General features: G+C 37.5%; 1 protein-coding gene across 1 annotated transcript in view; it reads right to left on the reverse strand.

Annotated features, from left to right (window-relative positions):
* The window catches only part of luzp2 (leucine zipper protein 2), a 67,548-nt gene extending 55,480 nt beyond the window's left edge, over positions 1-12,068 (reverse strand). The window contains exons 1-2 of the mRNA XM_007887861.2: positions 11,974-12,068; positions 11,421-11,510 (exon numbers count right to left, since the gene is read on the reverse strand). Of these exons, the coding sequence (XP_007886052.1) occupies positions 11,421-11,510; positions 11,974-12,068 (185 nt within the window). The remainder of the gene's footprint in view (positions 1-11,420; positions 11,511-11,973) is intronic.
* Between the last annotated feature and the right edge of the window lie 4,063 nt (positions 12,069-16,131).

A 16,131-nucleotide genomic window follows, 5' to 3' on the forward strand; every position in this document is an offset into this window, starting at 1 on the left:
TTGCTTCCAGTGTAATGATCGGGTTGAATTTCTTCCTATTGAATTTCTTTCTATTAGGAGATTCGAATGTAGCTTTCTCCAAAAATGCTGTGAAATGTACCCTATCTTTGACCTCATGCCTTGGCTTCATAGGTACAAAAGGTTCCAAACTACATTAAGGTGGAATGTGTGGGTTTCTTTGTATGAATATCTTCTATCCTTCCTTGAAAAAACACTTATTGATTTTCAAACGGTTCAGTGAATAGAAGCAGGCAGGAAAAGTAAAGCTGTGGATCTTTAAATTGATTCAGCATTCTCCATACGTTTTATGATCAGGTCGTCCAGAATGGCAAATATTTTTTCCATATCAATCGTTTTTTTTTTTTTTACGCTTCTCTCTAAAACCTGACTGAAATTTGGCATTGTGTAACACAGTCAGGTATTCAATCCCCCAAAGAGATGGTTTCTCCTTATCGCATGAGTCTGAGATTTAGGCTATTGCTTTATGATTCTGGTCTCAGGCTTTTTTTTATATATTTATCAACATTTTTGGCCTTACTATCTGCTCCGATCTCAAATGGAATTCTCGCATTTCCATTGTAGATGGAGCCCCCAAGATGTACAATTTTCTCTTCCAAGCCAACGTTTCATTTCCCACTCAGAAACTTTCATAAGAACATAAACCACGGAACGAGAAAAGGTCATTCAGTCGTTCCACGGAGCCCACTCCTTCAACAGCCACACAAAACATTCTCCTTCTTTCTCCATTCAGACTCTCTCTGCTCTCGTACCAGATGCAGACAAAACATTGTGTGTCCTGTGGAGTATTTGCTTATTTCAATCTGTGCATAATCCATACACCCTCCAGTGCTATTCTCAGAGATACAAGCAGTTCTTTTTAATCAGCGTTAATCGATGTAGCATCAGTTGCTTCTGATGGGCATTTGTTTCAAATATCCGCTACTCTGTACTCTCAAGAGAAGGATTGTCATCTGAAAGGTGATGCTTTCCTCAGGTGTGTGCTACATTGTCTATTTCCTCACTGCAGTGTTTCCTCTCTCACATTCTGTTTCATCGATAATACAACAATGGTTTTTGAATCTTCTGAACTTTATTCTCCTCCCAGGCTCCAAATCTCCTGCTCTAAACCCGCCCTGCTTTCTGTGTTCATCCTAATTAAAACTTCTAACAACGTCTCCTACACAAACAGTTTCTTTACCTTACTCAGTCGTCATCCCGACTTGAAAGGCGCTATACAAATGTAATCATGTTGTACTCAGTCTTTCCTGCCCTCTGTTATCTTAGGGTTCTGTTAACTGCTGTCCTGTGTAGTGGGGGTTTGCTGTTATTTCAAGTCTTGATGGTGCTTTGCATTGGGACCTCAGCTTTCACCCAGGTTCTCAATTAAATAAGTCTGCATATACAACGCTGCTAAACAATACTTTCCCTACATTTTTTGTCACAAACCCTTAGGTGGTTCACATTTATAAACCACATTATTGACATCATCAAGAAACGAAACACTATCGTGAGACCAATAAAAAAAAGCAATGAGATTTATTTCTAATTAACTAAAGTGTTTACTTTTAAATGAAGTATTCACTTGTTCATAGTCTGTATTGTATCTATTGTAAAGTGAGATTAGTAGACTGGAAGCCCACTTTAAATCACTGGCAGCTTGGAAAATGTATTTGCTATTTTGCAATTCATTTTTGTCTTGGGGAGAAGGAAATCACTTTAAATTGCTTCTTTCTAGGTGGAAAACTCTAGTTTTCATGTCGTGATGAAAAATGATGGGATTCAATGATAAATTGCTAAAATTCCTGTTCAGGTTTCTCTTCTTTGGGAATAATCATCTGCATTTTCTTTAAACTCTTTATTCTCTTTTTCATCTTTAGTATGAAGATGCTTGGAGCTGGATTGTTCCTTTGAGGATTGTTCCTTGTGCAAATGTCTCTTTACAATAGTAAGGCAACTATGCCAACTGTTCAGAGTTCAGAGCTACGCCTCTTCTGTCTTAGGAATTGATTTCTTTCTTCTTTCTTGTTGTTCCAAATTGCTTTCAAATTGCTTTCATTACAATGGTTCAAATCTTTATTATCTTAAATCTTCTTTCTTATTTAATTTGTATTTTTTTGGGCTGCTACCCATCTTTTTTTTTAAATAATTTTCTTTGTTCTGTCACTCTTGTTGCAATCCCCTTCCATATGTTATTTTGCATGGCGTTGGTGTATTATAATGGTTCCTTCAGTGTTCTTTCGATCACACCTCCCTAAAGGATCCTAAATGCCTTTGTCTAAAATGCAATTCTTCAACTAAACTAATGAGACTGGATTTGAAAAGTGGATTTGAAAGCTAGGAATGCCCGCAATTCAATCCTATGTAGGGTCAAAGCCATTTATAGCTGTATTCGTCTTTGAACCTCAATCTAAAACCTCAATAAAGTACCTGAATATTTTATAGTGCCTCTTGTTTATTTTACAATGGAGTACAAACTTTTATATGAACTGAATACCTGTTATGATTATAATAAAGGGGAGATATTCTCCCTCCTAGGTCAGTAATAGCAGTGGAGCCAATATGCGGGTGTTTTTCTCACCTATTGAAGCCAAAGAGGTCTAAGACAAATAGGGTAGGTTTTGTGTGCAAGCAAAAGAGCATTTTCTCAATTCATACTTTTTAAATGTTGGCTGTGGAGCATTAGAGCAATGTCTGATGCTTTATTATTCATAAAAAAGCACTCAAGTGTATTGGTGCATATAAAGTTGATGCTAATGAATGTGATACTGAAATTGAAATGCGAATTATCAATCACAGAAACCGTGGACTTGGCATGTTCTCGCTTTTAACATGCTATGAGTGGACCTTACCGGAACTACCAAACTAAGCAATTCAGTTCAGTATTGGACATAATGGCCTTCCAAGTCAACATTACTGCATGTTATAGCTTTCCAGTCCTTCAAAGTAATTTACAAGTTGACCCAGATAGTTTTTCCATGTACTGATGAAAACGACATCTAACTTGGTTTGCTACTAGTGCAGTTTTAACATGACTAACGATACTATATGGCTTGACATGGATTTGTAAAACAAAATCCTATTTTAGTACTAATAGTGCGAAATACTTTCCCGATAGTACTTTTCCTCCTGTCCCCCCTTCCTCCATGGTTTCTCACAAGACAAGTGTCTGATCCTGGCCAGAAGAAACAGTGAACAAATAATAATAATAATCCATGCATTTGATATAGGCCTTATCGCGTCTTCAAGACATCTCAAAGCACTTCAAATAATGGAGCATGGGGGTCAATCAGATGATAAATACTAAAGAGGATGAGCAACTTGGAAAATATCCTGATATTTTTTCTCCAGGTGAAGCTACAATTGTGTCAAACAAGAGGTTCAAATAGGTAGGTTCCAATAGCAACACTTGCATTCCTAGGTTAGAGTAATGAATCTGTACATTCAAATGCACAAAGTAGTTGAATTCAAAGATAGTTAAAAATAGCGTTTAATATAAAATAATTTTGCATAAATATTGTACTGATGAAATGATGATGTGTGTGAGTGGAGGGGGAGCAATTAGTTGAGAATCATCCTTATCATAGTCTAAGATGTTGATCTCAGTTGATATTTTTGACTGAATGACATTTCGTGTTAATTTCATTTAAAATTACAAATCAGCAGGTGTGCCATAAAATGCTTGCAAATAATAACTTCCATTTTCCTATCAAAGCTGCTCTAATCAAATTGATAGGTGACCCAGACAGAAATAATAATAATCCTTGCATTTGATGTAGCACTTTTTATGTCTTCTAGTCGTCTCAAAGCGCTTCACAGAATATACTGTAAAGTGAATTGACTGTATATTTGTGGGCGAAACACGGCAGCCAATTGTGCACAGCAGTGTCCCACAAACAATCGTAGACTGAAGTAACCTTTTATTATTGTTTTTCTCTTGAGGGATTATCATCAAATGTATGGAGTAAGGAAACTTGCCCAAGGTTTTGCCCTGCTACTATACGGTGTGTTAAGTCAGTTTATATTATTATAGTAATTCAAATGACAGAGGTACTTTCATTTCAAGCGTTCTTTTAAAAAAAAATTATTCTATTTCTAAAGTGAAGGCCAGTGAACAGAACGTTGCATAATATATCAGAGTCATTGTTATGCAAATACAAAATAATTATAAAGTGGCTGACTTAACTCTGGATTTTCATTTTCCATTCCTTTACATTCCTACCTGCTTGTCTTCGTTAAAGGTTAACGTTTCAAAATGATATTTGCTGTTTGAATTTTTGTTACATTGCTCCTGGATTTGTGCACTCATTCCCCTTTGATTACTCATACCACCTTCATGCAATTCAATATTCCCCCAACTGTTCACCATTGTAAATGCCACTCGTTCTTGTTTAGCTGTGTCAGTGACTAAATCCAGCAAGTACCAATAGATTGAAAAAGTATTTTCCCATCATACTGGATCTGTCTGTTCTCCAAGAATCCTAGCCGATAGCCAATCTTCTTTTACTCTTGAATTCCGAGTCCGTTAGTAAGTGGTGAACTCCTGGACTGACTTCTATGGGGTCTGAGATTTCATAAGCACCTTGTAGATTTGCTTATCTGAAATTCTTTACTCAGATTCACTCAGCCTGCTTTCCAAATTATAACAATCCTTGCAATTGGGATAGTGGCTTATCACTTTGTCGAGATGTCTCAAAGGATATACTGTAGAATGGTGTCACTGGTTATTTTATTTTCTTCTCTTTCTGTCTCATTAGAACCAAACTGAGCTCCAACCACTGGCAGAATTCTATTCCCATTTCTCTCACTCTGCAGCAACCCCCGTGAATGGGTGCAAACTTTGTTTTATTTGCCCAGGAGACACATTGAATGAGGAGGCTGCTTCCATCTTGTGTCCTAATGACATTTTATGTTAGTAAAAAAATCCAACTTCCCAAACATAGCTCTGCAATTAAGTGATTTATTCTATGAACGGGAGGAACAACATGAGCTTGAGCTTCATGCTGCTACTCCCACTGATGTAATGAATCGTGTGATGTCCGTCCTCCATTTATCTCATGATAATGAACTTTCACCTGCTTAACACACTGCAACTGCCATCGATCTGTACCCATTTCAACAACTTTGCCATTTTACATCTTAAAAGATCAAGTTTCACAAAAGTCATCACAAAAACAAGTCTTGAATTAGATTCAGTGCCGAACAGATGTTGCCACAAATTTCCAATTAAATTGTGTGTAGCGTTGCTTATTCCACACCTAGAATGCTAACCCCGGCTGCTGGGTAAACTTGTGCACTTCTGACAGGCTGGTTAAAAGGAATGAATTGCAGGAATGAAACAAACCAATGAGTAAGCAGGTGGGAAATTTAGTGTGGAAATGATAAACTATCCAGGAGAAAAACAGTGGTAAAAAAAATTTTGTTGTTGAAAACAATTTGCACCTTAGGGAAAGTTGTTGTTTTGGAATAATTGTGTCAATTTCAGTTTTTAAGAATTTACAGCTGCACAGTAGTTGCCAATATACTAGAGTTCCCTGATGTTATTGTTGATACATAGCACTATATCTTCTTCANTTTTTTTAAACCATAAAGTGTCAGTATGATTGATGAAACCGTCAAATGCATATGAACACGTTAAGGATATTCCCATTGTACGTATATTTATAAGACGTGGTATCAATCCAAAACTAAGATCGACGACAAATACAAAACTTCAGATGGACAGTATCTACTCATTCTGAACTACGCAGGGAAAAGAATCCCAGCTTTTGTAAACGGACCACTTGTGGCAGTGGCTTCCTGCTTTGACAGAAAGATCATCAAAATGAAACATTTTGTTAATATTATGGTATTTCGTTGGGAGTTTACAGCTATTCTCTTTGAATATTGTTTAACCAAAAGTTCGCCACAGGTAATAAGAATGATGGATCGTGCAAACATCTGGCTTCTGGGACACTGGCATGATGTGCTGTAAAAAGCTGGAAGATCCAATGGAACTCGAGTCTAAGAAAATTGCTGGCATGCATACTTTAGGCTTTTAGGTTCATCTTTTCCTAGGACTTCACTCAATGCATAATAAAAGCTTCACAATGGCTTTGAACTGTCCAACAACTTTAGCTGGAGGCATAAGATATATGCTGGAATCTGAAGTTATGTGTTAATGACTTCTCCGAATCACAGATCACAGGAGACAGTGGAGAGATGAGCTATAGACACCCATAAAAGATACTCTAACTGACTCAGCATAGCACAGGAACATTAATCCATTTTACTCTATTTTTACATAAACCTGATTTTTTCTATGGTAAGGGAATTCTAATGGGTCATTTATTCAAATTTATATTTTTGGGGAAAAAAATGGGGTGTAATTTGCAGCATTTCAAATCGTGTTTCGCTCGTTATGAAATTTAAACCCAATGAATTTTTCCCTGAGAAAAAGGTTTTTTGACATTTTCGAAACTGATCTGTTATTTGCGCATTACTTTTTTCCAATAGAAAAAACATGATTTCATATAACTGCTTTTTTTCTTTGTCTTTTTATATGTATTGAGTGCTGCATCAATGGAAATTGTTATTTTATGTGAAAGGTATTAAACGTGGAAGTTATTATTTTCAGTTTCTCACCATGTAACTACTTGCTAAGGTCGGCAGACATGAAAATACAAGTCCAGGTTAAGAAAGGCATCAAGAATTATTCATCTACACATAGCCAAATCAACAGCCAGAAAGGTGGTTAAGGCCAGGACATTGAACGCATTTAAAAAACTGACACAATGTAAAGACAATAGGACTGATATTCTGCAAGTAATTTAAGCATTTAAATGGCTTAAGGGTCTGTTTCATCCAAAGCTGCTTGATCTTGGTCAACTGGCTAAATCCGATGTATAGCGCACACATGGAAAGGAAGATCAAATCCACTCTCTGGAACGCCTTCCCTCTTATTCACTTGTTCCCCTCCTCATGTTCAAAGTCTGCCTCAGTCTGAGCACTTTGACCGGGATTTCAGTCATCTTTCACCTCCCCAAACTCTTTGGCTCCCACCCACCATCCCTCCCCAAGCTGGACGTCCCAAGGCTCTGAACAGTCAGCGGCAGCTAATTGTGCATTGAGAGGACTGGATTGTTCAGTGTAAAAAAAATTTAGTAGTTTTAGTAACAACATGTTTGTGCCTCATTATTTTAAAAGGATTGTGTTCACACCATCATATACATTAATCATGTAATCATTGTGGAGTAGTGGTTATGTGATTCGCACCTGAGGGTTTAGAATGCTGAGCAGCACAGAAGCTCGGGAAGTTCTGTTGACTAAAATTATCCTGTGTGTAATTGGATAGTGATTAGATTTGGTTCAGTGTGTAGCCTCTGTACATTTCTAGTCATTCAAATCACTTTCATTTGGTCACATTGTTTTTTTTTGCTTCAAGTTATTTTGAAGTGGTTTCAATTTCATTTTAACATTTCCACTGGGTCAGCATATTCTTTTTGTCCCCTTTTTGTATATTTACAGGAGAGATAGTTATTATATTTGCCAGAAAATTGATTTGTTTCAGATTGCCCTGTCTTCCCTTTGCTCACAATCTTGCTGTCCTCGAGTTTTTGCTAATGATTCAATTTAAAGGTGCATTGTCATCAGAAATTCCACTTAGGGAGAACAGAAATTCTTGCTTGTAAGCACTGAGCTAATTTAGATTTCCAAACTGGCAGCACCAATAAAGCCTGCCATAATGTTCACACTAGGGTTTGGATACATACTGCCATACAATCTGGTTTAAAGTTGTGATGCTGTTAAAGTGCCCATATCTTCACGCCACTGTTTGATACAGTTGCACTGCCCACAGGCTTCATGCCTGAATTTCTTTTCTCTTACCAGCAATTTCTAACAAAGCAACTCTAATTTTTCTTGTAAAGTTCTTATTGCTATTGATTCAATTTACTTGAATTCATTGGTAAATGTCTTCCATCTCTGCAGTTCGATATGAATAAATTGGTGTCCGTGGTCCAGTGAGGTATTATGCAGTATTGTTTCCAATTAAAATTGCAATTCAATTAACTATCTCAGTGCTTTTGTAGATAGTATTGTAGATGCCTGTTCAATTGGATGTTAAAAGTTCCAGTGGCACTATTCAAAAAGAGAAGGGAGATTCTCCCAATGTTATAGGTAACAATCTCCCAAATAAAATTGCTCGTGGCTGTTTGTGGAGCATTGTTGTGTGCAAGCAAGCTAATATGATTGGAGCTGGGGTTTTCATAGATCCACGTTAAGTTTGAGATGTTTGCAGTTTAAACTTTGATGGAATTGTTAACAATGTCCTTTTTTGGTACTTTTTTTGTTCATACAGCAAATCATATTGACTGATCTATTATTTCAATTGGGTTGCACTGCAGCTAGACTTTGCTCTTCATTAAGGTGTCCATTGAGTTTCTGTGGATCTGGTATTTTCCCATCTCTTATTTCCCTCTTCGGGTGCCTTCCACTCTGTTTGTCAAGTGGTTTGAGACATTCATTTGCATGAATGACACTGTATCAATGCAAGTTGTTGCTGATATTTCTATTCTATGAGTTATTAAATTGTGGTTAATTCAGTCTCCGTTTAACTGGTTCTTGACAGAAAGGCAACACTGCTTCTGTTGGTTGGAACTTATTTATTATTCATCATTGTTAATTTTTTGTGTATTTTTTTTGATTTTCTCTGTCTTGAAGGTGTTCAACATTTTCCTTTCTGCTGGGTATTGGTACCACGGGAGACAATCGGCTTCTGGTATCTCGTTCAATTGCCTATCATTTCATGCATTAGCTTTGACATGGAGTGGCAGCAGACAATTCAGCTTTGGGAGTATCAAGCCAAGAGAATGTAATTCCAGCTTTATTGAACAGCCATGAGCAGCACAAACCCTCTCTGAACTGAGCACTGAGGCCATTTTTACCATTGCCATCTCTGACGAAGGTCGTGGACCTGAAACGTTGACTTACTTTCCTTTCTCCATAAATGCTGAATGTTCCAGTGACTTCTGTTTTTCTGCTTCAGATTTCCAGCATCTGCAGTATTTTGTGCTTTAATTATTGCTAAATGTGCTTTTGAGATTGCATCCTAAATGTTGCATGATATGACATTATTTAATTCATGCAACTTGTGGTCAATTCATCTCTAACAGACTACCTCTGACAGAACATCTGAGACAACACTCATTACCACCTGCTGGCATACGGAAATAAAGATTAGCACACATAAATCAATTAGAAAGCTTAGCACTCTGCCCAATGCAAATCCTTTGCAGTTCAGAGTACATTTCACAATTAAATTATATTTAATTGAAATCAATATTAGTTGAATTCAGATTGGAGCTCAGATGTTTTCCAAAAGTTCAAAAATGAATATAACCACTAGAGTCCCTGTTCATTACAAAGACACACTGAAACCATTTGCAGGACAAAGTACAAAATATACTTTTTGCAGTTGTGGCATTATTGTAGCAAAAAATGATTCAGAAAAATAAATTGTCCTGCTAAACATTTTCTGCATTATGATTGAAAGACATTAGTTTGTGAATCTAAACTGCTGGTGATTAAGTCAGATGAAGGTGATGCGTGGCAGCAGAAATTTAACTATACAATTGGAGGAAATACCTTCTCTTAAGTGTGTTTCATATGTGTTTCACCCATAAGTACCAACAGATTGCTTGCTTGATTTCACAAACCAGCTAAAACGTGAATAAAAATTAACAAGGAATTGTGCCATTAGTTCCAACAGATAATCTTTAGTGGATAATCTTTCAGTGGAAATATTTTTTTAAAAAAAGAATAGTTTTTGCAGATGCAATTACTTCTTCCCAAAATCTATCTATGTTAAATATTTAGTAAGTGCAGTTCAGTTCGGTTCGAGTTACCATCATTTCCTCCAAGGCATGAGGGGGCATTTTAATATCAGGGATTCGTTTTCTGGAAATGTCATATAATCTGTTCCTCCCATTACTGCTGCAATACATTGGTTCTAAGCCACAGATTTTAAATGGGAATACTTAGAAATGACAGTAGAATAATCAGAAGTCTGGTAAAATCTATGAGATAGTGAGTTAGTCAGCTCACTGAGAGACCAACCTTAGCTCCTTATCACATCCATTCATTAGATTTAAAGGAAATGCTTACTTTGTCAGAGAAACAGTTTGCTCTTATGAGAAATAAGGCAGCTTTGGATTTTATTGGGTAAAATCCATACTCGCAGCAAACATATCAGAAAGGATAGATACAAGCAAAACTGTGAATCTTGGCAATAAAATGAGATAAAACAGATGATGAAAATCCACTACAAGTCAATACTAACACAGTCCGTTGGCCATCATCAGCATTGTTTAGTCCAGCAGCCTTTACACATCTTTAATAACATTCTTAGTGTTTTCACTGAATGTAGAACATATTTCAATACCTAAAGGACACTATAGTGACTTATAATTCCGTGAAGTACAAGTGCTGTTCAACTCTGGAAGTTGCATTTCTATTACCTATAATGACATGCAGCGTAAAGAAGTTTCCTACTGTACCTTTACATTATTGCTTCTCTTATTACTTATTTATGATCTGCTTCCTGGTTTTGTCCATCTGTTTTGGAGATGGAGCAAGTTTTAAAGAACTGTCTGGATACTCCCTTTTGACTAGATTTCAGCTAGCAAAATCTAATGATCAAGATGGTTGTACCATGGAAGTTTGGGCGAGAGAGTAATAGTACACTCTGATAAGTAATCTTATCCACAGCCCGTTAAGGGTTAATTAACATATTGATAAACAGCTTTGTTGATAAATGTTTATTCCAGATGCTTTTAGTCAAAGTCTGATTTGTATTTCATTGGATAGATATTAATCACTCCCTATTATAGTAATTCAATAAAATCTTTGCAAACTTGTTATACGTGGGAGCAGAAAATCCTTGCTGAGATTTTTGTGCTTGTGAAAGTTTTTTTTATATAAATCCAAACCAAGTTAGCACTTTGCCGGAGTTTAATTGTGCTTCTGTGACAAGAGGGAAAAATGACTATAAATTGTAAACACTTGATTCTTGTCAATTTTGCACTCAGTTTGACATCTCATCTCAATCATGTTCTCACAGTATTCCAAGATGTTTCTCAAACCTCTAAACCCTTTGTGACAGGAAATCAGTGCAGAAAATCCTGTGTAACCAAGCTCCAAACTAGCACCCAGTGCAGGTCTGGATCAGGCTGCTGTGCACAAGCAGAATAGTTAGAATACAAGTTGCCTACACTTCCTTTTGACTATAGAGGAATTTCCCTATTGGTCGCAAAGGCAAATTGAGTTATAGTAATAACACCTTCAAACACATCCACAATTCTGATTTGGTTTCACTTATTTTCTGAAACATTCAATTCATGTGAATGTCATTGTGGATTTGTGCCCAGGGATTGAGTGACAGTTACATTTTCCAGCCAGATATTTGATGAGTTTCATCTGATTCCTGTTGGGCTATCAGTTGAGGTACCTCATAGACATGAAGCCTTGACATGAGCCTATAGGGAGTAAAATAAAGACACTTCATCTGTCTTGACTCACAACGACTTCTCTTATGGGCCAAATGTGGACCTGTGTCAAAGGTTGTGAACAAGATAGTGACTGAGACCTCCCAGCTGAAAGAGGTTGTGTGGAATTGGATGGCTGTAATGAGGGAGGAATTTCGTGATAAGAATGTAAAAGGTTTCAGCATTACGTTTCCTGAATCTCTCAATATATCTTTTCTTTGAGAATTCAATAAGATTTGATAGCGATTGGGAACTGCAATTCAGCACTGGCATAACTGCATGATTATTAATACCGTTCGGTAGTGGAAGGAAAAAAAAAATCAATGCAGTTTAGTTACTACACACAGAAAGAAATTCATCAAACAGTAATTGTTTGAAGGTTTGCTGATAACCAGCAAGCGAAAAAATAAATAATTACAATGGTTATTGCTGTTCGTCTAACTTGTACACTTACATTGCACTATGTCTATATTCCAACCCTTGTGGGTAGTCATAATTAGAATGCTCTCTGCATTGTTCTGGTGCACCAGAAGGCAGAGCTCCATGCATGCGTATTCAAACACATGAATAATCCTGCTCACTGCCCTCTCTGCCAGTGATATACTTAGTTACCGAGAGCAGTTTGCAGGACGTTCTCTTTTGTCTGTTCAATTGTTGCCGATAACAACAATAAATCCTTGAAACTGATGTAGCGCCTTATCACGTCCTTCGCAACGACTCAAAGCGCTTCACAGAATATACCGTAAAGTGAATTGGCTGTGTATTTGTAATGGTGCTGGAGCTTAAACATTAAAAAAAATGTCATATTTGAAAAAGTATTAGTCTGGCCTAGTATAATTAAAGCCATTGGAAGACAAACGAAAAGCAGGGTAAAATGGTACTGCAATATTCGGATTTGGGGAAAATTACTGATTGAACCAATACATTCTAACTTATTATCATTCTATGTAATATTAATGTGAAACCTGGAGGAAGCAACCTTTGCTTTATGATCACAATCAATCCATTATTTTTATGTAAACATTTACTCACAGGGTCCACTTCCTTGAAGTTGGTGTGCCAGTAATCACTGCTGGGAGGTGTTTGGCTTCTCTTGTCGCTGTGAGTGACACGATCATTGCTCATTGCTGTGATTTTGCTTTCTGACAGGCTCGTTGCTAAGACATACAACTTATCTGATGTGAAAGGTATTTGTGTCAATTATTAGGGAATCTACTGGCATTGAAAACTACAGAATTGTCCATTATTGAACACATTATTGATCATCTTGAACCTAGCTCAGTTGACGGCACTCTCACATTTGGGTCGGATGACTGAATTCCGATCCCAATCTAGAATGGATCTCCAGCTGAATTGTCATTTACATCTTGGCTGTTTATGGGATCTTACTGAGCAAATTATTGCATTTGCCTACAAAATTCTGCAGCATTTAAGAATGTGTTAAACATATAACTTTAATAACCCTTACATTGTCACATCTTTTCATTAATGACTATTGGAACATATTGATTCATTTCCCTGACTAAAGTTGTTCATAGGAATTAATCTGGTATTTCTGCTTTCTTTAACTGTTAATCTATATTTCCCTATTGCTGCTAGTAATTGAATTGATTTCAACCCCGAGAAGAAAGTGGAGATCACGCTTTTACTGATGACCTGTGTTGGTTTCATCTCCAGTTCATGCTAATTGTGTTGTTGCTCTTATTTGACATTTTTATTATTCTGAATGCATTTGTTTCAACCTCATCAAAAATTAATTTATACACTGATTTGTGAAAATATCAGAAACAGAAATATGCAACATTCATTTGTGCAGTATATATTTGTAACTTGAATAACTGAGATTCTGAAAGATACTGATTGGATTGATTATGTTGGCCTGTCTCACTGTGCTGATGATCAAACAAATGCCTCCTGAATTGTTTTACTCCCATTGAGTGTTTGATCCATATGTTGGTGAGTGTGCCTCCATCACAGTGAATACAATCTAGCTTAGAAAAAACAGTAAAATGTTTGACATTGCAAAGGAAACAAGGGACATGCATTATCATTGGAGAAACTTCTGAAAACAAACTGGACAATAGTAGAACTGGTATGTGATAATCCTTGCATTTGATATAGTGGCTTATCATGTCACTGAGATAATAATAATCCTTGAATTTGATATAGTGCCTTATCGCGTCTTCGAGACATCTTAAAGTGCTCCACAGAGTACACTGTAAAATGAATTGACCCTATATTTTGTGGGCGAAATGTAGCTTTGTTAAGGCACTCCCGACGTGAAAGGCTTTATTGCAGTCTAAATTATATTGTGTCCCTTTGATTACCAAAATAATACAGAAGCAAAATAACCTTATCTCGTGCTTCCTAGGGTTGCTGAATTAGAAGATTTCAGCACAGTGGCGATTACAACAATCAATCACACATTGAGAACCACACGTTTAGAACAAGCTATTGGACCAAGAACATGCTGATAACAGTTTATCTCTTTCTCTTGCCTTGCACTCTGGGTCACTGCTGGGCATCCGTTAAGGATAATGTAAGTAGCAGAATCAATCAGCAACGGTTACCTTTTCTGTTCTTCCACGTCCAGCAGGTCCACTCCCCGCCCCCCCCACCACCAAAACAAAAATGAAACAAGAAAGAGAGTCTTTGTTCCAGAGGGGGCAAGATACAGGGATCTGTGCTATGCGTTCAGAACTTGTCCCTCCTGGCTAATTTACTGGTGCATCACATTGGGCGAATGCTCTGCTGAAAACTGATCCACTTTCCAGGAACTACGATTCGCCCTCAGTCCAGCACTCAAGAGGCTAAAAACTAACAACTATTGCACAGACCTCTTTTTTTGACGCAAATAAGAAACCGGAATCGTGCGGAGAGGAGAGAGAGAGAGAGAAAGAGCTTTACTTATCTCACTTTACTTATTTCCGTTCCCCTAAAGTGTCACTTACAAAAACAGCAGCAATTATTTTTGCATGTAACACAGAAGAAAATGAATACAGCACTTTAGGTCCATGGAGCTTGATGATTGATGACACATGGCACACTGATTTCCTTTTGGAGTTCTGCTTCCAAACAAAGTGACTTTAATCAATTATTCCTTCATTGGAGTGATTTGCACTTTCAGGTTAAAAAGAGAGAGAGAATTCTAACAAAAGATGACTGACCCATCTGCACATACCACCCAGCTGCTCCATCGACAGTCTGTGAAGTCAAGCCACCAAGAACCGATTCATCAAAGACCTGTCTCGACGCAATAACATCATCTAATCGACTGTGTGGAGCCCAATTGGCCAGAGCCAGACATTCATCTACTGATAATTCCTAATTAATTGGAACACTGTCTAAGGTATCGCACAAAGATTTTGCTACACATGTAGGACAGTTTGACAGGAGCATCACATTCACACCCGAACATCTCAAGTTAAGGAACTTGGAAGTCACTTACACCTGCAAACAGATCTGTTTGGTGCAGCACAGGGGGGAAAATAGGTTACCATGTGTTGAGCCTGCTTTGTTTGGACCGGTGAGTATGCATTGCATGCACACTTTTCATCGTTAAGTACCAGTATCCATCCAGGAACAGACCTGCAGTTAAAGCGAATCCTCACATTGAAACAGCCAGGATGGGTTGAAACTAAGTTGGTGATCAATAAGACAACCGATTGCAAATGTGGAAGTCTCACCAGTTGCAGCAAAGCAAAGCAAATCACAGATATACTGCATTTAAATATTGTCTCAGACCATAAATAACACCAGCATTGATTGATCTGTCTCTCAGAGCTTTGTCCCTGGGAATCCCCAACAAAAAAAACATTCAGTGCAAATATATCTATATATATATTCAGAGTAGTCACTTATTAATGCTGTTTTTAGAGTGAGAAATAAGAGAACGATGATATCTTACCCACCTTGTGCTGACAGCCAGAGCAGGAACCAGGAGTAGAGAGTAGCACGCGTAGAGAAGGTTCATAGCTGCCTTTCCCCCTCAGCAGACACAGGCTTCTGAGTAAGAGGAGAGGTTGCTGCTTTAACCAGTAGAAATCTGCAGAGACAGACTGACAGATGGAGAAAGCTTGGAGTGCGATTTGTTCCCAGTGTTTGATACGTGATGTCACGAGCAATCGGGCTGCACTGCAACTGCAAGCAGTCAGCCACACAGCTTGTGATTATTCAATGCAGCGACTCCTGATACCCCCCAGGGATTTGTTATTACAGCAGTTTTAAGTCCGAGTCAAGCAAGAATGGGACTTTTCAGCACCCCCTCTCTGCAGGACAGCAACTGGCCTTCAGATAATTAAGCACAGTGTTGAACAAACTACAGGATGACCAAAAAGTCCTGATACCATTACAATGTCTAATCAGTCTTCAAGATATAATGATATATATATATATATCTACATTATATATATATATTCTTTTAGATAATAGGGTAGATACCATGACTTTTTGGTCACCCTGTAGAGAGGCTGGAGGTAATGGGTATCTAGAAATGCTCGCTGATTAGTCAAAGGATGTCTTGAGTACTGAAGTGTAAGTGGTACCATCGTTCACAGTCTTATTTTTCCATAATCAATCAGTACTTCAATTTTTGTTGTTGTTGGCCACAATT

This window comes from Callorhinchus milii, unplaced genomic scaffold (assembly GCF_018977255.1).
Source record: "Callorhinchus milii isolate IMCB2004 unplaced genomic scaffold, IMCB_Cmil_1.0 Scaffold17, whole genome shotgun sequence".
NCBI lineage: Eukaryota > Metazoa > Chordata > Chondrichthyes > Chimaeriformes > Callorhinchidae > Callorhinchus > Callorhinchus milii.